The sequence below is a fragment of the Equus quagga genome, chromosome 11 (genome assembly GCF_021613505.1).
Source record: "Equus quagga isolate Etosha38 chromosome 11, UCLA_HA_Equagga_1.0, whole genome shotgun sequence".
NCBI classification, from domain to species: Eukaryota; Metazoa; Chordata; class Mammalia; order Perissodactyla; family Equidae; genus Equus; species Equus quagga.
Genome location: NC_060277.1, coordinates 86,854,718 through 86,876,039, shown reverse-complemented (window position 1 = coordinate 86,876,039; position 21,322 = coordinate 86,854,718). Strand labels below are relative to the sequence as shown.

Here is a 21,322-nt window from a genome sequence, read left to right as displayed (position 1 = left end):
TTTTTTGCAGTAAAACCCTGCATTTTTAATTATGTCAGAATGCATTCACTTCAGGTGACATTTGCATTTTTAAAAAGTGATGTAAATGCTCTAGGCTGTTTTACACTTAAGGACAACAAATGGAAGCGCTTAAGAGATAATTTCAAAGGCAAATGTACATATTGAATTTATATTTCATATCACTAGAAGGAATTGTAAATGTCTGTTTAATAAATTTATGTTTAAATGCTTAAGTTGAATTTTTACAAAACTAAAAGGCTACATTATGTTAGCACAATACAGGCACTCACAGAATAAGCCCAACAAATGTAGGAGGTAGGCCCTCCTTCTGTTTCTTCTTCCTTGTATGTGAAATCAACCTAATTTTTAAAATATGCCTATTTATTATATAATAAAGAATGGAAAACAGAAATATTGTTTTGTGTGAATTACTTCATTTATGGCTATAAGATTATAATATTCTGAAATAGAAATATGTTGATACAAATTTATAACTAATAGGAATTCAGATTTAGCAAAGATAGATGTTTTTTATTGTGTAGTAAGTTCCACTTTATTTTATTGCTCTCATAGTGAAAGAAGAGCTCTGTTAGCTTCTCAGACTTCCCTCACACCCTTGGGAAGGAATGGACGGAACATCCCAGCCATGCTGGCACTTGAATCTAAGGAACTTATTAAATCTGTTCGTGCCCTACTTGACATGGATTGTAAGTTTTCTGCATTTTTTCACTTTTTTAAAAAAATAATTCATTTAGCGGAAGAAGATTTCAAGTTTGACAATTTTATTTTGTTAAATGTTTAGTTTACCTACAGGAAAATTGATAGCTAAGGATAGAAATGTTAATATAAAGGGAGAATATTTGCTTTATTTAATGTGCTCAAAATGGCTTCCAACAGAAGATAGCTGGTTAAGACATATCTTTACTTCTACCTCCATCCAAAGTCTCTTTGAAATGGAAGAATAAATATAAAAATAAATCCACAACAGCACTGGAAACCTGGAAGGGTGGAGTCAACATTGAGGAATTTTTGAATAATATACAACAGATGGAATAAGATTGAAGGTACAGCCCAGCTGAGCAAAGACCCCAAAACACAATAAAGGTGAAAGACAAGACTGCTGAAACAGTGAGTTAAGTAGAACCGTGGAAAAATCACCAGGATCACAAGCAGGGAAAACTAGGAACAGACTCTCGGGCAGTTAGCAGGATAATTAATTAAAGGGCTGAGGAATAGCTGAACCAGTTCCCTACTCGTCAGAGCTACTGGCTCAGGCCTTTACTCCTAAGCTAGGGCCAGAAGAGTACCTCTCTTAAGGAACAGAATGATCTGTCACTGGACACCCCTAGAGTCAGCACTGGGCTAGAGAGAGAAGCAGAGGAATGCTCTGAGTAACTTCTAACATCCCAATAGACAGGGAGATCCTTGGGGAAAACTTAAATGGTTGGACATTTCCGTCCTTCTCTCCTGCTATCTTCCAGATGCTTTTGCCTCTTCGTGGATTTGGACTCCCTTTTTATTTATTTTTCTGTCTTCCCTTGATGTCAGTCTGTCTGCTGGCTGTCTTTGTGCTGGCCTTTAGCGTTCCACTATCCCTCTAGTTTGCCACTCTTAATCTTCCCTATGCTGGGGACCAGATATCAAATATATATAAATATAATATAGATAAAATTCTATGTTAACTAAGTATCAGAATAATAAGTTTTGAGTAAAGTCCCAGGCAATAAATGGCTTCGCTTTCTAGAAGGGCATATTCAAAGACCCTCTGGGGTAATTTTGACTGAGAACTATATTATAGAGGATTGGAAACCATGCCTCCAATAGTATCTGCTCAATTTCTGCAGTGTGTATTTTTTTTTAAATTTTGTATAACCTATTACATTTTTAAAAATCAAATTATATTTCAAAAGCCCTGTAAGAACTCTTTATGTAAGGGAATTCTATGGGTCTTAGGAGAGATGAAAATAATCACTCCTCATGTATTATGTGTAAGCTCAGAATTTTATATATCACATTTTTGAAGTTAGGGTGGGTGCAGTGGAGGGAAACACCTGCACAGACATAGCCCGGTGGACATAGCCATCGTTAATTTTAATTACCATACTAACATTAACCTTTATATTTGTCAAACATGATTATTCAAAGAAAATATTTGAAATTCAGCAGAACTTCTTTGGAAGAAAAGTGAAAAATTCCATCTGCACTTTTTATCAGTTGCAAGATTATACCTACTCTGCTGTTTAAAACTAGCAAACAGTTTCTATGTTGTCTTTTTATTTGGAAATATAATTGCTAACGTTGGCATATCTTCCCAGTACTTTTATAATTTTATATGACATATCTTTTTAAGTTTGATAATTCAGATAAACTCAGCTCATTTTTCTTCCTCTTTAAAAAGGCAGTAGCTGTTTCTTTATGTAATGAAAAGCAGAAAATGACTACCGTGAGGTAGATAATTCAGCTGCATCCTCCACCTCATTTCCTTTGCCATGGCTCTCTGGTTGTTTCAAGTTACAGTTTGAAATTTTTATTTGGGTAATTGCCTCCGCTTTCTTCTTACTGTAAGTACACTCTAGGATGTTATATTGTGGGATTTCCTCGGAAATGAGAAGAAGATTTCTGGGGTCTTATAGTTTAAAGCTAGCCTCTGAGGAGTATCTAGAAGACAATTCTGAACCTTTTTTTAGCTCATGGACTCCATTGAAATCTCCCTTTTCCCAGAAATGTGCAATTATAGACATTTTGCATCCATTTTTCAGAGTGTTTATGAACCCCAACTTAAGAACCCCTGATGTAGAGTCATAGGGAACATGAATGCTTTTTGCAGCATTGCAGACACGGCCATCCAGCCCTCATCAGAACGCATCTAGCAGTGGAGAAGTGTGTGAATCACAGAGGCAGCCTGGAGGAGCAGTTTGAATCCATGGAGAAGGGCTTCTCAGAATCTCCGATGTTGCCTAAAGGTGCCCCAAAGAGCATCCCGATTAGTCATCCAGCTTCAGTGGGCAAATTACTTAACCTCTGGACCTGTTTCCTCATATGAAAAGTGGAGATTATCATATGTGAAGTGGCAGGATTGGAGGATTCAATGAGATACATGTAAAGTACCTAACAGAGCACCTGGTAGTGCAAGATGTTCCATAAAGGGAGGTTACTGCTGCTACTGCTGCTGCTGGTGCTACGTTGTTATTATTCTTTACAGTAATTAATTTAAATTTATGTTCTCTCAGTGGTAAGTATTAAATAATTATTGTCTAAAGCTTCTTTGAACTTAGATACCTTTGAAAATATGATAGATGAGAGCTTTTCTTAATATATAATATTTAATGTTATTATTGATTTTGAGTTAGAATGAAATCATGACAGGAAACTGTAGCTAAAAGTATGAATCAGCATCTTATCTTTCAGTTGTTTATTGCGAACTGCGAGGAAACTTCAGTCTGTTGTGTCACATTACTTCCAGTGAAACAGTATGTAGACAGAATCGACTTTTCAATCAGTATTGGAACCCCTGGAGGTGCTTATATTGATCTCCATCAATATTTACATGGTCAATATTGTAATGATTTGGTGTAATCTTTATTTGAAATAACTACTTGTTTTCAACTGTAGTCTTTGTTTGACCCTAGATTGACAAAATAATTCTGTGACGAAAGCAGGAAGAGACAGTTCTATTTAAGAAAATGCATACTAAAACAGTAGCTGGCCAGATATCCCATACGAGGTCTTTAATTAAAAAGAGAACTTACTGACTTCCTGGTAAATTGGCAGCATAAACACAGGCATCTACTTTCCTTCAAGATTTTCATGGAAATGATAAATGAATATAAAAATAGGGTAAAAACCTTCAAAGGTACTAGCAGTTACAGGCAAATCCCCAGAACTTTTTGATATAGGGCAGATAGGACACATAGAAGGAAGGAAAGCACCAAGAGCCAACTTGTTACACCCTCCGCTAAACAACAATAGCAGTTGTGGGACTAACTGGAGGGAACCCTGGCAGGAGGGCACCTTTAATGCACTCTAATTGGAAGGGGTAGTGAATAAAGTTGAAGACTGGCTAGGAGAGGAGATGGACTCTTTTTAATGTTTTATCTTGGTGAGTCTATGGCATTTATTGAAATCCTCAGGGTTTACACAGGTTCTATGTCAAGCAGAGGGCCAAGTGGGGCTTCATCCGTTAGGCTGCATAGACATACTTTAGATCTAATATGCAAAGGGGCATACAGGAAACTTTAAATGTAAAGGGAATCTGGCACAGTGGCTTCTGCACCAAATGCCACATGCCTCTACACAGCCACCTCTGGTCTTGGCTCGCTTCTCACTCTGCGCATACTCTACATCATCCTCATACTTGTAACACAAATGCACGTTGGCCAGCCCCCAGCCTGAGCTTTGAGAGGGTAGTCCACGACACCTGGGTTGAATGTCAGGGCAACTAGGGGCTCCACACATGCTTTCAATAGTCAAAATCCAACTCTGAGGAGAGAGTGCTCTACATGCAAGCTTTTGTAAAGAGAAATATATATTATATATATATGTGTGTGTGTGTGTCTGTGTGTACACACACACATTACATTCAAGGTCTTATAAACAAATATATACATAAACATGCAAATATATGATTATGAAGAAGTCCACAGTATTAAAACAAGAAAATATAGCTGTCAAGATTCAGAATAGACTTTGGGATCAAGATGGTAGAATGATTTCATGCCCAAACCTCCCCATTCTGTTCCTACTCTTAGAAATGACATTTAAAGTTGTGTGTGTGTGTTCAAAAGATAAAAACCAAGAAAGGAACGTCTTCCTGCACCAAAAACAGGATAAAACTATAATGATAAGTGGAGTCTTACACTTCAGAGCTTCATGGGATTGAGATGGGCAGCTGGAATAAAGGTTTCTGTACCCACGAGGGCCCATATGAGTCCTGAGCCAAGGAAGCAAGGAGCAGGGATCTTCCTGGAGAGAATACACTTTCTTGAGTCACCCATATATTAGGAATTAGAAAAAAATCCCTCAAATTTAGGAGCCATCTGGGCCTGCCGCTAATTAAAGTTGAAGGTAAATATTCTCATCCACTACAGGTGGGAATATAACTTGGCACAACATTCTTGGGAATCAATTTTGCAGTATATAGCAAGAGCTTTTAAAATATCTATTTGAAAAGTTTTTTTGAAAGTTAAAAAAACTGTTTAATGGTCATATATTTTAAGCCAGTAATCCCACCTGTTGGTATTTTTGTAAAGAAAATACTGAGAGAGATGTGCATATAAATGTATATGTAAGTATTTTCATCACAGGATTTCTTAGGATAGCAGAAATATGAATGTTCAACTGTTACAAATTGGTTGAATAATTACGTGACTTTTACTCAGTCAATTGAAAATCAGGGTGAACTTTTCCTCTACCAAGTTGTGACTATCTGATTGCATATATTCGTGTTTTCGAGTCTCCTGCTCAATTCACAAGTTCCTGTCTGAAACTGGCAATATTTTAACTTTTGAAATGAGGATGTCAGGAATAGCTGTTTTTTGCATTTACATTCTGAAGCTAATTAGAAGTTCTTTAGGCAGTTGGGAAGGGTTTTCTGAGAAAAAGGGGAAATGCAGCACTGCGACATTTGAAGGCCTTCATAATTTTTCTCTTAGATCCCAAACTCGGACTGGATAGCATCTTCTCATTGTATTTATTCTAGGTCTCAAACTCTCTTCATTGTTTTCCTTATGTCTCCCAGGGCGTATTTTTATTAACTAAAATGAATTTATCAAAGGAAAAGCCATATGTCTTTGGTGAAGGTCAGCTATACTATTTACAATGGGCATTATGGTATTTGCTTCCTCGTAAGGTAATCGTTCTATTTCTGTGTTTCTTCCCCTGGAACTGGGGAAGCTGTTCCAAGTATAAGGGGATAACTTATGTGATTCTGATGCCATTTGAGACACAATTCCACCTGTCTTTGTGAGGTGGACCTGTTCTCTAGTGACTTGATTCTTCAAAGCCAGATAATAACCACTGTAAATATTTGTGGTGTCTTACCATTCAAGGAAAGTGGTAAACTCACATATTCTCTTGTATTGTTGCAAATTGAAAGTAGGTCACTGCTTAATGTTCCATTAAGAAAATATATCAAATTTAATCTTGAGTGATTTCTAGAAAAGAAGCTGTGCTTGGGTTATTTAATTTTCTTTTAAATAGGCAAATTATTATTAGCTTCAAGAAAAATAAGTAATTTCTTTCCTGGTACAGTTTTATTTCCAAAAAAAAAAGTGAAAGGAAAAATATGTCACTTAAGAAAAGGTAATCCTTTCGCTTTATTCGTTCTTTCATGAACTGTTTATTGAGTATCTGCAGTGGGCAGACTCTGACCTAGGCACTGTTATAACAGCGTAAACAAAGCCCTATTATCAAGCTGCTTAAGTAAATTGTAAGGGCAGAGATGGACAGACAAGTTAGCAAATAAGTAAATAACAATTGCAAACAGTGCAAACTAGGCATATAATAAAACCAGATGATGTATAAGGGGATGCGAGTAAGCGGCAATGCTACTCCTCTTTGAAGAGGTGACATTTGAGCCAAGATTTAGCCAGGAGAAAATCTTTGGGAAGAGCTTTTCAGGCCAAGTACAAAAGCCCTGTGGTGGGAACAATCTTGTCATAAATTTGAAGGACAGAAAAAAGCCTGGGTATCTGATACATGTGAGCAAACAGGAGAGTAGCATGAGAGAAGGGTAGAGACGTCGAAAGGACCCAGATCATATAGGGCTTTGAACACCGTACTAAGGAGTTTGGATTTTGAGTGTCATTAGAGCCATTGATGGTTTTAAGCAGGAGGAGTTAACACCATCTGATCAACATTTTAAAAGATTATTCAGGCAGTTGTTTGAAACTGGACTGTAAGAGAAGCAAGAGGGAAGAGAGCAGAAGACTAGTTGGCTATTACAGTGATTGACATGGGAGCTGCTTGTAGCTTGGGCCAAGTTTGGAGTAGCAAGGAACAAATATTCAATTTTAAAAAAAGAGATTAGCAATTCATCAGTATGTATAATAACTTTTTGGAATACCTGAAATTCGGTATTAATGTTTAAACTTGATATTGTGTGCATATTGGGTCAATGAGTAACTGAAAGTCCAGAAGCACAAAGCGATTATCTGTTGTCATCTTGGATCTTAGGCTACCTCATGTGTCTCTGTGGCTCTTTCTGCACATTAATTAACTGCTGGGTATTTGCCTTTTTCATTAAAAAAATTCCTGAGAATTAAAGTACTGAAATTATTTAATAATACCAAATCTACAGGAACCATCTACTATTCTCTATTAATACATAGGAAGCAAACATAATACACTTGGTCAGTCATGAAAGTCAGGAGGCCACTGTGTTTCCAGTATTTAGTGGACACAAACAAACATCTAGTGTGACTGAATCCCACATCTACCCCATGGTATGCGTTTTCATAGAAGAGCGTTTCCAGGAAGATATTTCAGATATATGCCTTAATCACATACACTGCCAATAGCCGTAAGGTATGAAGGCATGGCTAGACAAGCAAGACTTGATTTCTCCCACAAGGCAGGAATATAGTTGTCGAGGGAATTGCAGGATGCACAATATCTAAGATTTAATCAAGTAAAAGCCTATGTACCTCAGTAGTAACATGGTGAACACCCTATAACATAAAATGATTTCCCACACAAAGGCAGAAAAAATACAAGGACTGCTTCAAAACTTACAGAAAGCATTGACAAGAAAGCAGAGTAAATTATCTGTCTTCCAAAAAATGAAACTCCGATTCCTTTCATAGTTAGAGCTAACTATAATAATAGAATGTCTAAAGTGTAGTTCATGTTTCAATCCTATAACTGGACAAGCAAAATGTAAATGATGCCAGAAAGAAATATTTTCCCTCACGGCCTGAAGATGTCCTCATCCAAACCAAATGCATTTTTTTGGGTTCATGGAATAGGTGTTCCCTGGAGTTCATATGAGGACAAAGTCTTAACAACTCACCTCAGAAAAGACAGCAGCAGTAGCAGCGGTGCGCAGTAACAGCTTTCAAATTATTTAATAGGATAAAATAGTGCAATTTACGTCCAGAAGTTCCTGCCTTCAACAACAGAATATTAATATTATGATTACAGATAATCTCTTTAAAAATAATAATGCCATTGATATAGAAGGTTTTAATTTATATCAGTTTTACAGTTTAAAAGTACTATTTTACATCATGTCCTCACACCAATGCTGTGAGATAGGCATTATTTCTAATTTAAAAGATAGGAATTGATCAAGGCTCAGAGAATTTAAATGGTTTATTTAAGTCATATGCTTGGAAAGGACAGTGCCAGAACCCTAATTCGGGTCTTCTGATATTGAGTCCCAGGAGTCTCAGAGGGGTATAGTTAAGTCGTTGTGTCACAACCGAATTGGCAGGTTTTTTCCTCTTTGGAGCATATTAAATGGTGGAGTGTCTTATACTCAGTGGTATCTTAGATTCGATATATGATGACCTTTTGGAGTTTTGGCTTCCTGTCTCTAAAGTGGGGATACAATCTTCATAGTTTGTTTCAAGGTTTAAGTGAATTAGTATGAAAGTACTTCATATAAGATTATGTTTTAGAGTTCATTTATTATTTTAATTAGAATCATTGCGAAACCTTACCTCATCTTAACTAATTTTCATGCCTTACAAACATTCAGAATCAAGCAACAGATTGCATTGGTTCAAACAGCTTTGATAGCTTTCAGGCAGGTATAGAAGGATACCTAACTCACTGATATGTTGGTTTTCTTAGGAGGTCAGATTGGGAGAGTATCTGTTTTTTAATTGAAAACCTCTGTATTGTTTGGGGGTTTTTTTTGGAGTGAACATTTGTTGCTTCTCAAATTTAAAGTGTCTTTTAAAAGTAAAAGAATTTGTAAGCATCTTAGAAACCTCACAGTAAGAAATAAAAGCTGTCTTTGAAATCATTTACAAAATAGTACCTAGAGGCCTGCCCCGTGGCTGAGTGGTTAAGTTCACAGGCTCCACTTCCTCAGCCCAGGGTTTCACCCATTCCGATCCTGGGCATGGACGTGGCACTGCTCATCCAGCCATGCTGAGGCAGCGTCTCACATGGCAAAACCAGAAGGACGTACAACTACAATATACAGCTATGTAGTGGGGGGCTTTGGGGAGAAGAAGAAGAAAAACAAAAAGAAGATTGGCAACAGCTGTTAGCTCAGGCACCAATCTTAAAAAAAAAAATTGTGCATAAAGAAGGAATAATAAACGTGCCTAGGTAAAGACCTTAAAACTGAGGATGTGGAACCAAGAACTGAATCTTTAATATTTTTCAAAAATTTGTGACCTTATGAACTTATCCAACCAACATTATCAATTAGATTAAAAATGATGTAGGCCCCAAACTACACAATGCTGTTAGTGTTTTTCAATTCTTTTATAATAACCCCCATCAGCTAATGAAAGTTAAAGTCAGAGTAGATAGAAAGAGCATTAGGGGTGAGAAAACCTGCTTCTTAGACAAGATCTTTAAACCTAAGGTAAATTCCTCAACCTCACTTTTGCTCCATTTATAAAATGGAAAGAATGAGTGTTATAGCTCATTACGTTACAGGATAAAATGAAGTAACGATTGCAAAATTGCCTATAGTTTTTACATAAAAATTAGTTGTTTGTACCCTGAATATCTTTCTCAAAAATATAGATATTTTACTTGTAGAGAGGCAGAATAGTATAGTGAAAAGACCATATGCTACAGGGTTCAAATTCCAGCTCTACCACATAATAGATTTGTGCTTTGGGGGTTCTGTAAGCTCTCTGAGTCTCATTTTCTTTATTTATGAAAATGGAGATAACACCCACTCATAGGGTTGTTGTAAAGATTAAAGGTAGTGTATCTGAAGTGGCCAGCTGATTAAAGATAATGTTTATAAAGTGGCTCATATCTGATAGACACTCAATATATATCATCATTATCATCATCGTTAATAATCCTCATCGTTCATTTTCATTATGTAAAAGGATTATTTTGTCCTTGCAACCTAGTCTGATATGATAAACTATTCTCTTCCCCATCTCTTTTTTTTTTTTTTTTTGGAGAGCTGGAAACCTTGGGAGGCAGTGAAAGATTTCTATTAATGTAGATTTATATAATCTATCATTATTAAATTACTCCACTGAGAACATGTAAGAAGCCATGTGCTAAAACCCTGAAAACAATTACAAAGTAACATTTCACTCTTTAAAGTAGCAGTTAAAATTTCGATAGGAAATTCAGCGTCAACTCAAATTTATTTCGTGGTTATAAAGTTTAAAGTAATAAAGAAATTTATGTCTAACTGGCATCCATTTAACAAATACATTTAATATATATAAATGTTTCATATATATGTTTTAATATCATTTACTTAGGAGTGAACCTAAAAAATAATGAGGCACCATTTTATTCACCAGAGGGCCGTAGCAGTGACTCTCAATCTACCGTGTGAGTAAATATGTGAGGAAAGCAGCACACTCGTAAACTGTTGATCGATGTTCCTCAATTCAGCTCTTTTGGCGAGTCTGTCTTTGTCTCTAGGAATCTAAAATGTACATTTTCTTTGACCCTTCAGTTTCACTTCTAGGAATCTATTATACAAAAATAAATACCCATTCATATGCCTGAATCTACTAAACAGAAATACCCATTTGTATGTACAAATAGATGTCAAATAGTCAATTCTTTCCACCAATATTTGTTGAGTACCTATATATCAGACACTAAGAAGAGAGACTAGCTCTGATAGTGTTGAGGATGTCCCTGTAGTAGAAAGTGAGCAGCTGAAGCTCTGTCATGAGGTAGTGAGACTTGAGGAAGAACAGAATTAACTCTTCTTTCTCATACATATAGACCCTAGGTGGGGTAGCACGCACCATAAGCTGCAACTTTCTGAAAAAAAGTATTTCCATGAATGGCCACATCTTTTCTGAAAGCAACAGATCTGATAGAAGGGGAGTAAGACTACAGGCAGTTTCCTGTGCAGAAAGCCGTGAATGGGAGTGAGGGTGATGCACCATCAACAGCATTAAAGATAAAGAAAGAAAGAAAGAAAAGTAAATCTCCAAGAGTGGACCTCAAATGGCCCAGGCAGAAAAAGAATATGAATGTTGCTTTCTGAAAGTAGGTCATTAACTAGTGTGTGCCAAGCTGTTATAATAGTGAAGCATTTCACCTATTGTAACATCTGCTGGAATTGTAGTTCTACCGAAAGAATCTAAAGAGGATGTGATTGTTTAATTATGTACACATCTGGACATATACCACAGATTCCATGAAAGCAGCTTTGTCTTTTTTTATATTGTTTTGTTTTATTTTAGAGTTGGGTAAAATGGGTTTGTTCTCATGTCTAGAGACCACGGATAGGAATGTGGCTTGTGGGGTAAGAAATCCCAAAAGATGAACTCTACTATGTACAATTACTTACAGTCTCAGTAGGAAAGACAAGGTAGAGATATACAAATAAGTCAGGGGAAGCTTCACAGAGCTCCTTGATGAGCTTAGACCCTCAAACACTATACAAAAGCTGGACAAAGAAACAGCCTAGAACTAACGAGAACTCTTAAGAATAGTGGCAGGAATATTAAAGCCAGGATTAACTTAAGTTTTTAAAAAGATTAAAGATGAGAAGAGCTATATTTGAAGCATTAATGAAGAGAAAGAAGATTTGGTATATTAAATTAATATACAGGGGTAAAGTCTTAAGTAATGTGGTGGACAGACTCTTTGGGGGATCTCCGTGATCCCTGCTTCCTGGTGTCCATTCCTTTGCGTGATCCCCTCCCCTCAAGTATGTGCAGGACCTGTGATTTACTTGTAGCTGATAGAACACAGCAAAGGTGACAGGATGTATATGACAACATTGCATAAGATTTTAGTACCAATTTTGCTGGAGTCTCTCACTGCTTCTGGGCTTCAAAGAGGTGAGCTGCTATGTTGGGAGACCCACTTGGCAAGAAGCTGAGGGCAGCCTCGGGCCAACAGTCAGGGAAACTGAAGCCTTCAGTCTGATAACCACAAGGTATTGAATTCTGTTGGCAATAGCAAACCTTCCCCAGTCAAGTCTCAGATGAGACCACAGCCTCGGATGAGACTCACATGAGTCCTAAGCAGAGAACTCAGCTAAGCTTTGCCCAGATTGTTGACCCATAGAAATTGTGAGATAATAAAACAAGTATGTGTTATGTTAAGCTGCCAAGTGTGTGGTACTATGTTACACAGCAATAGAAAATTAATATCATGAACTACTGCCATTTGCCTCTCTCTTCTCAGTTAAGAAAATAACCTTCACAGTGGCAAGGCTAGAATTTTCCCTGGAATAAAGAATTCCCTTCTATTGGAGAAAAAGACACAAGTTACATTTCGTAGAACTTTGAATCAACATTCATGCTCCCCATGCGAGGACTTGTTTCTGTCTCCCCATTTCTTTGACTTTTTTATCCATTCAAAGAAAGTTTGAGGGAAATAGAAGGATATTCCTCTACAAGTTTAATTAAGACACCAGCCTCCAGAAGCTGATAGTTGCTGTTATGTTACAAATGCTGTCGTGAATCTTCCTAGAGAAGCAGCTGTCCCTCCTCACCATGTGATATTGTCTCATTCAGCTTAACATTCCCAGTACCTATCATACTGTTTGACACTTAGTTGATGCTCAATGACTGTTTGATGAATGAATTTCTTAAGTTACCTCACCCATAGACCCAATAAGAAAGAAGGAAAGTCACCCTTCCTTACTGTGGTACTTTTCCTTCTTAGACTTTTGGGAATGAAAAGGCAAGCATGATATTTATTTGTGTACAGGGAAGCAAATGAATGAACCCTGAGAATACAGAGATGAGTGAATTGCTTTTTGTAAATAAAAAGAACCTTAAAAACCTAATGTGAATACTGATTATTTCATGATTTTCTTTTTTTTCCCCTCAATCTACAGAGTTGTCTTTAGTTTTATATGAGACATAGTCAGTGTTGGTAGATGCCAAAAGCTTTGTTGTCTGATTCCAAATGATGCTGACATAATAGACTCATTTATTCTGTCTCCTTTCTCTATCTTCACATCACATAAAAGGAAAACTTTTTCTAACCGGATAATAATTGAAATGCCTTTATCTTTTATTCATTTTATTTTCAGCTTCCGTCTTTGTAGACCCCTGATGGAAGCATAATTTTAGCATTATTCATTCCCGTTTGGTATACTGAATAACTGGTATATTGTACTTCATTACTAGCAATTTGTGAATTCTTTATAAATACTTTCATTAATTCATTCCTAATTACCTTGTTGGACCTTACTGAGGACAAAATACCCAAAATATTTGGTTTCATTTATGTAACATTTCAGTAGAAAATGGGCAAAAATATATGCTCCATTGCTGTTACTGTCCACTTCAGAAACATGGCATTGTTTTAATCTCAACTAAGGAAGTGAAAGTATTTCAACTCATAATATCATTATTTATGAATTAGGAAGTTACATACCTGTTAAATTGAAACCTTCATTTTAAAAATTGGCTCAGCGGCCATGTGTTTTGCCTAAGAATGTGGTTAATTTTTAAAAATTTAACAGGTGTTATATTACTTCTTTCTTATAGTATACTCTAGTGGTCTTTAATACATAGATCAGACCACATCACTCCTCAAGTCAAAGCTCTTCAGTCACTTCCCATCACACTTAGAATAAGATCCAGACTCCTTGCTGTGGCTTACCAGGTCCTTCGTTTCTGGCCCTAACTAGCTGTCTCATCTCATTGTCTATCCCTGCTCTTCCCCGGCTTACACACCAGCCACATTGGTCTTTTTGTAGTTCTTCAAACATACCAAGCTCCTTCCACCCCTGTGCCTTTGCACTTGCTGTTCCACCTCACTAGAGTGGTCTTCCTTCAGATCTTCACAAGACTCACTCACTCCATACAGGTCTGTGTTCTAATGCCATCTTTTGAAAGTGTCTTTTCCTGGCCACACTCTCTAACATAGTAGCCCCCATCATCACTACCCATCACTCACTATCCCTCTACTCCTGTTTGTTTTTCTAATAGCACTGATTGCCACCTGAAATTGTGTCTGCCCACTAGAATATAAACTCCAGGAAGGCAGGGGCCTCACTTGTCGTGTTCACCACTGTAGCCCCCGAATCTACTACAGCAGTTATTCAATATGTGTTAACTGGATAACTAAATGAATTAGATCACAGAGGTAGATTTTGTAGGACTAAACAAGAATTGAAGAGGGAAACAAGAAGAGAAGTGAAAACGACAGTGAATTTTCAAGCCTGGATTATTAGAGGGTAGTAGAACCATGGAAAGTAACAAGTAACTCAGAAGGGAAAACCATTTGGGGAGAGAAGAAAGACAAGTTTTGTATTAGACATTAGAAATGCTGATAGACATCTAGAGGGGGATTGGGAGAGAGGTCAGGATTGGAGATGTTGTTTAGGGGATTATTCTGGTGCTTCTGATAGTCGAAGCCCTAATATTACAGAGAAAGACTATACCAGGAGAAGAAGGAAAAGTCCTTGAGGAACAGGTCCGAGGAGGAAGAGAGGCCAGATGGGGAGCAGTCAGGATGATAGGAGTAGAAATGAAGAGTAGATTATGGGGAGGTAAAAAAAACCAAGGAGAAGAGAATTTAAAGGAAGGTGTGGTAAGCAGTGCTAAATGCTGATAACAAGAGACAAGATGTGAGAAATGGATTGGTTGTGGTTGTAAGCATTTGTGACCTTTAAGAAAAGCTTCAGTAAATTGGTGAGGACAGAAAGACATTTTACACTGACACTGTCTTGAATGTCAGTTTAATCTTTCTTCTGTGATTCGTAAGGCATTTCAATATCTCTTAGGACCTCTTGGTCATTTTATAAATATCAGTTATGTAACTCTGTAGTTTAAAAGGTAGAGGATTAAGGAAAAAAGGTATAGGAAATTGAACTGAATCTCTACTGATCCTACAACATGTGTTAGAAATTCCTTAATTTGAACAAATTCCTCCCTATAGCCAAGTTTCTGTGACTTTCTCCTGAGGGATGCAGTGTGCTCTGATAGCTGCCAACAAAGTGTCATTTAAGTGTGTGCAGAATTTGTCTAAATTGAGAAGTGCTAAGAGGGAAAATGTTGGTTAGGACAGCAATATTTTTATTATATTGTCTGCTGACATAAAAATATGTTGAGCTTTGTTTTTGTTAGTTTGAAAAAGATCTGAAAAGAATGAATAAGCAGAAAAAATTGCTCATAATCCACGACCAAGCAGCAATCACTGTTTACATTTTAGCCTGATTACTTTCAGCTTTTTTTAAACTTCTAACACTTTTGTGTTATTTTTACATAATGGGAGAAGGAGTATAGTGGCTAACAGCATGGGCTCGAGAACCAGATTGCCTGGGTTCAAATCCCACCTCTGCCTCTTACGAGCAACATGATCTTTTTTTTTCCCACTTATTTTATTGAGGTTATAATGGCTTTATATTGTATAATTTCAAGTATGTATTATTATTTATCAGTTTCCATATAGACTGCACTGTGCTCACCACCAATAGTCCATCAACACCAAGTTTTATCCATCACCATATATTTGTGCCCCTTAACCCCTAAGCCCACCCCCAACCCCCTTCCCATCTGGTAACCACTAACTGTTCTCTTTGTCCATGTATTTGTCTATCTTCCACATATGAGTGAAATCATACAGTGTTTGTCTTTCTCTGTCTGACTTATTTCACTTAACATAATACCCTCAAGGTCCATCCATATTGTTGCAGATGGGATGATTTTGCCTTTTTATGGCTGAGTAGTATTCCATTGTGTGTCCATCTTCTTTACCCATTCCTCAGTTGATGGGTACTTGGGTTGCTTCCGTGTCTTGACTATTGTGAATAATGCTGTGATGAACACAGGGGTGCATAAGTCTCTTTGTATTGTTGATTTCAAGTTCTTTGGATAAATACCCAGTAGTGGGATAGCTGGATCATATGGTATTTCTATTTTTAATATTTTGAGAAATCTCCATGCTGTTTTCCATAGTGGCTGCACCAGTTTCCATTCCCACCAGCAGTGTATAAGGGTTCCCTTTTCTCCACATCCTTTCCAACATTTGTTATTTTTTGTCTTGTTAATAATAGCCAATCTGACAGGTGTAAAGTGATATCTCATTGTAGTTTTGATTTGCTTTTCCCTAATAATTGGTGATGTTGAATATCTTTTCATGTGCCTGTTGGCCATCTGTATATCTTCTTTGGAAAAATGTTCATATCCTCTGCCCATTTTTTGATCAGGTTGTTTGTTTTTGTTGCTGTTGAGTTGGTGAGCAGCATGATCTTGATGAGTTTCATAACCTCTCTGTGCCTCAGTCTCTTCAGCTGTAAAATGTAGGAACAACTAATTCTTTCGTAAGCCTATTTGTTTAATATCTGGTATGCAAAACAGAGTTGATTTCACATTCTTTCCACCTTTCCAATCTTACTTGTTCTATTTTCCCCTCCTTTGGCACTCATTTGGAAAACTGCTCATCCCTTTTGTCATTTTATCTATCCTTCTCTTGATATTCTGTACTTTAGTCATTTGTCTTGATATGGAAATGTTGTTTACAAATAAAATCTAGATTAAGAGCCACCTCTACTCCTGGAGACTGAGCTAAAATGAGAAACTGAGGAACCCAGTTGAGGATTATATTTGTCTGTAACAGCCTTAAAGTTGCATTGTGCTGTGCCCTCACATTAAAGTCAAATATGGCCTGGATCTGTTCTGAAATAAAAAAAGGATAATAAACTAATTAAAGCATTTGATTGTCTGTGTCAGAGTTATTATCCTAAAAAGCCATTAACCATACAATGATAGTCAAATGACTGGATGGGCTGTTAACAGTAAAATGTCCCTTAGGACACCACATCACAACTGTGTGTGCTATGTGCAGACTATTGTGACAGAAATGTTTCTAAGACGAGGCCAAATGTGAACTATTTAAGTAATAGAAAACCCAAGGGAAAACGGTTTCTTCTTTTGTTTACTTCAGGAAAAGATTAGAATTTAAGTATCTTTGAAGAAAGAGGAGATTAAGAAAAATGGCCTGGTTTTCCTCTTGATTAAAATAATTGGTCAAATAGCATTAAGGCAAAACATGGCCATAAAAGATGCAACACCTCTCTCCTGGCTTCATGATTGAAAACAAAACTAAGCACTGAGTTCTCCCCATCAAACTCAATGGGTCCTATGTGTGTGACAATCATAGTTATATTTCCCAGAGCCAACCTTGATTTCGAGTGCTTTGGCATCCTTTCAATTACTCCCCTGATTTGGGGCTCAGAAAAAAAATAGTTGAAGTATCTATAATATTCTTTCTTTGTGAGCAAAGTTTTGTTAACTTTAGCCTTTGTTGAAAACATCTTTGCTCTGTCCTGGGAGTGTAATGTAGGTTGTAATCCCAGGGTGCATTTGTCTTTATTGCTAAGGTACTGACAAGTACATTGCTATGCTTTGAGTTGGAGAGTTTTTACAAACAGCAAAATGCTATTGTTTTAGTGCTTGAGAAGATGGTGAATTGACATTAACTTAAGGAAACAGACTGCTGTAGGTTTTTCTAAGTATCTTGCAGTAAATCAACCTTCAAAGACTTCTTTAGGAAACACATTGGCTCCTTTTAAAAATATAAATGCAGTACATTAAACATAGTTCTTAAATCATCTAGCTCTTTTTTCTAATGTGAAGATAAGAAAAATATATGTCATATGACTTCGTAGACATTTGAACAACAAAAAGCTTGGATGTTCTTCATCTAACAGAGCTATCAATTTCATAGTTCTCTGTGTGTTTTCATTTGTTAGGAGTTGACTGAGCAGAAGGTCACATTTGTGTGGCCTCAGCTCATCATTTTGAAGTTTTCTTTTAAAGAGCGACTAATTATGTACTTCTTCCCAAAGCAAAGAACAAATTTTGTTCATATGTTTTCTGAATTTTTAACTGCAACTTCTTTTCTATTCTACTGGAGAAACCATTGTTTGTTTTTTCTTTAATGAAATCTAATAATACAATTATTTTAATATAAGCTGTTTACTAGAATATTTGAATCTCTAGCCCAATCACGGTTTATAATAGTAATTCCTCAGCAGAGTTCTGCCATTGGTGAATCTGAAGTTCAGAGTTGTAAAGCAATTGCAAAGGGAAGCAGACCTATGTCATAAGAACATTAGTGAGGATGTAGATGCTGTCTTCCAGCACCTAGGATTATTTTTTAAATTTATAATTCAGGAGTCAAAGCTGAACTAAATTGACTAATCAGAAATGACTCATGTGCTAGGTTTAACCGTGGTGGGAAATGACAGAGTAAGACTTCTTCAGTTCTTTTCTGAATTGTTGACAAAGGGTTCAGTTTAGTTTAGTTTCTATCACTGTGTTAGTCTTGGTAGTCAAATATAGGAGTAAAGACAGACTCCAGGAAATAATACCTTGATTTTTGTATTTAAACTAAAACATCTGAGCTACTTGCTCGTGTCTCAAGAACTAAAAAGGTTAATGAAACATACACATTTATAAACATATTTTTTTAAATGCTCAAAGGAGATATTGCCATTGCCCAGAGACCTGACAAATACACTGGAAACGTTGCTGTGGAGTATGTTTGCATTTGAGAATATAGCTTAAATATTTTCTTGTCAAAGTGTTTTGCGGTGTTTGTATTATTTCCAAAGACCATTAATGTCTAAATGCAAGCACACAGATATGTGTTGACCATAGTATCACATTCAGAGAACTGTGAAGGCCTGCAGATCTGTTGGAACACACAGGACAGCAAGTGTGCTCTCTTTTTTGTTTAGTTGTCGACTTGCACGTGACAAGCCAGGTCTCCCCATCTTAACTCTGCTGCCTTATGATGCTACAGAAACTTAATTGGTGTTTAAAACAGTTTTGAGATTTCCAGATAAAAGCTTTCACGGAAGCACACATTTTATTATCTGGCTTTCTGTCTAATGGTTGCTGTCGGTGCACCCTGAATGTAAACTTCTTGAATATGAAGGTAACACGTTAAGACTGTGAAGAAGTCAAAAAGGATAATTATGGTTATAACTAATTATCATGTAGGTTAACCAAATGTAATTACAAAGCAGTTAATTGTTAACTTTTGTTTAAACATCATTTTCTTATTTGAACGAAAGGCAAAAAAACATTGGGCCTCTGTGCTCTTCTGTGATAGCAGTGCTGTTATGTGACCTAGATTTCAAATCTCTGTAGTATTTCCTGTATAAAACCAGTGTATTCCCTCTCTGCACACCTACCGCTAATAATAAAATATGAGTCAGCTACGTGCAGTCCCTACCTGTGTAAAGTTTTTAATCAAAACTTTTTATTATTGAAAAACAATCACATCATGCTATTATAATGCAGATAAGCTAATAAGCTAAGTATAATTAAGAATCTTTCTGAGGGAGATTCCTCAGGAGGTAAATATTTAAAGATTCATTCAAGTTTTTTAAAAAATAATATGCCTTTTTGTATGCATAAAGAGATTTCTTATTTCTGTCTGATGTAATCTTGGAATTCTTGATAGGCAGAAACCGTGACTCTTTAATTTGATATTGTACTAAACAAATATTTGTTGATCTATTCAGAGAGTCTTTCCTGTTATTACAACCTACTATTATAATCTCATTCTTTTTTTTATTATTATTATTTACATTCTGGAAAGCAAACAGCCATTCAGTTCGGCCGTATGTCAAGTGATATGGCAGATGTCAGCCATGCTATAACCTTTCCTCTTGGCTCAGCCCTTAGTATAAAAAAGACTAATTGTGGGGGCTGCCCGGTGGCGCAGCGGTTGAGTTCGCATGTTCCACTTCTCAGCAGCCCGGGGTTCGCTGGTTCGGATCCCGGGTGCGGACATGGTACCGCTTGGCAAGCCATGCTGTGGTAGGTGTCCCACATATAAAGTAGAGGAAGATGGGCATGGATGTTAGCTCAGGGCCAGGCTTCCTCAGCAAAAAGAGGAGGACAGGCAGTAGTTAGCTCAGGGCTAATCTTTCTCAAAAAAAAAAAAAAAAAAAAAGACTAATTGTGAAATTTTCTCTTTGTAGCCCATTCAGATTTTGATGACCAAGGACCATCATGCTGTAATGTTGCTGTTAGGAAATTGGACAAATTCCAGGTTATTTCACTGAACTTGCATCACATGGTCAATGTTTCCCAACACTCTGGCCTTGACTAAATAGCACAACACTCATTTAAGAATTTCCTGTATTTTAAAGAAACATAGGTCCATCCAAATTGGCTGCACTAATCAGAAAATAAAGTGATAGTTTTAGCTGTATCTAAATAACGTAAAACATCTGTATTATGAGTGAAATACTGACTCATGTACCTGTTTTCAAATGTACAGATATTTACGTTATGTGTGGGCAGAACAACTGAATGATCAATTGCATGTTTTTAGCTTGTCTTTGAATTGTTATCATAGTCTTGGAGCGTTACTGTAAAGCATTCTCCTTTAGGGTCTGTTCTCTCCCTCAGCCGTATCATCACATCGTTCCTTCCTTCCCTCTCTTCCTTTCTTCAGCAAATACGGATTAGTACCTACTATGTGTCAGACAGTACGTACGGAGTAGGGGAATAAAAGAGACATGGCCTTCTGGGAGATGCACTGGGTGGGGAGTAATTGGACTTTTTTTTTAAGTTTAATTATATACTTACCAATTGTGTATGCTAAAGAACAGTAATAAAGTGCTATTTATTTATTCAGCAAACCTTTTCAAGGGCTTCCTATATGTCAGCATTTCACTAGGTTCGTCGTAGACAGGGATGAATGGGGCAACATGATCTCTGCCCTTGTAGAGCTTATGGTTTAGTTGGGGGGAAAAAACAAACAGGAAAGCCAATAACCATGTAGTTTCAGACTGAGAAAGTCCTATGGCTGTAGTGCACATGTTGCTCTGATAGAAATGGAGGGAAGACAAGGATGGTCTGTTTGCATGGTAAGATTAAGTTGAGACTTGAAGGATGACTAGGCGCCAACCATCTAATGAGCTAAGGAGAGAGCATTCCAGGCTGAGGCAAAGAGCTGCCTACTCCAAGATATGAAAGGAGGCCAGAACAGATTCATTTAGTGAGATGGGGAAGATTTCAGGGAGGATCAGCTTTTGAGAAATAAATCTAAACTTAATTTTGGAAAAATTAAGTATAATTTTCCTGTGAAATATCTAAGTGAAGATGTTATTGGGAAGTTGCTTATACTAGCCTGGAGTCAGAAGAAAGGGCTGGGCTGGCCAAATTTGAGAGTCATCAGCAGAGATAGGGTTTTTAAAGCTAATGAAAGTCGTGAG

At 36.9% G+C, this 21,322-nt stretch overlaps 1 protein-coding gene across 2 annotated transcripts in view; it reads left to right on the top strand.

Moving 5' to 3' along the window:
• The window catches only part of STXBP4 (syntaxin binding protein 4), a 163,715-nt gene that overhangs the window by 100,794 nt on the left and 41,599 nt on the right, over positions 1-21,322 (top strand). For both annotated transcript variants that reach the window (XM_046675298.1, XM_046675297.1), the window contains one exon: positions 574-707. In XM_046675298.1, the coding sequence (XP_046531254.1) occupies positions 574-707 (134 nt within the window). The remainder of the gene's footprint in view (positions 1-573; positions 708-21,322) is intronic.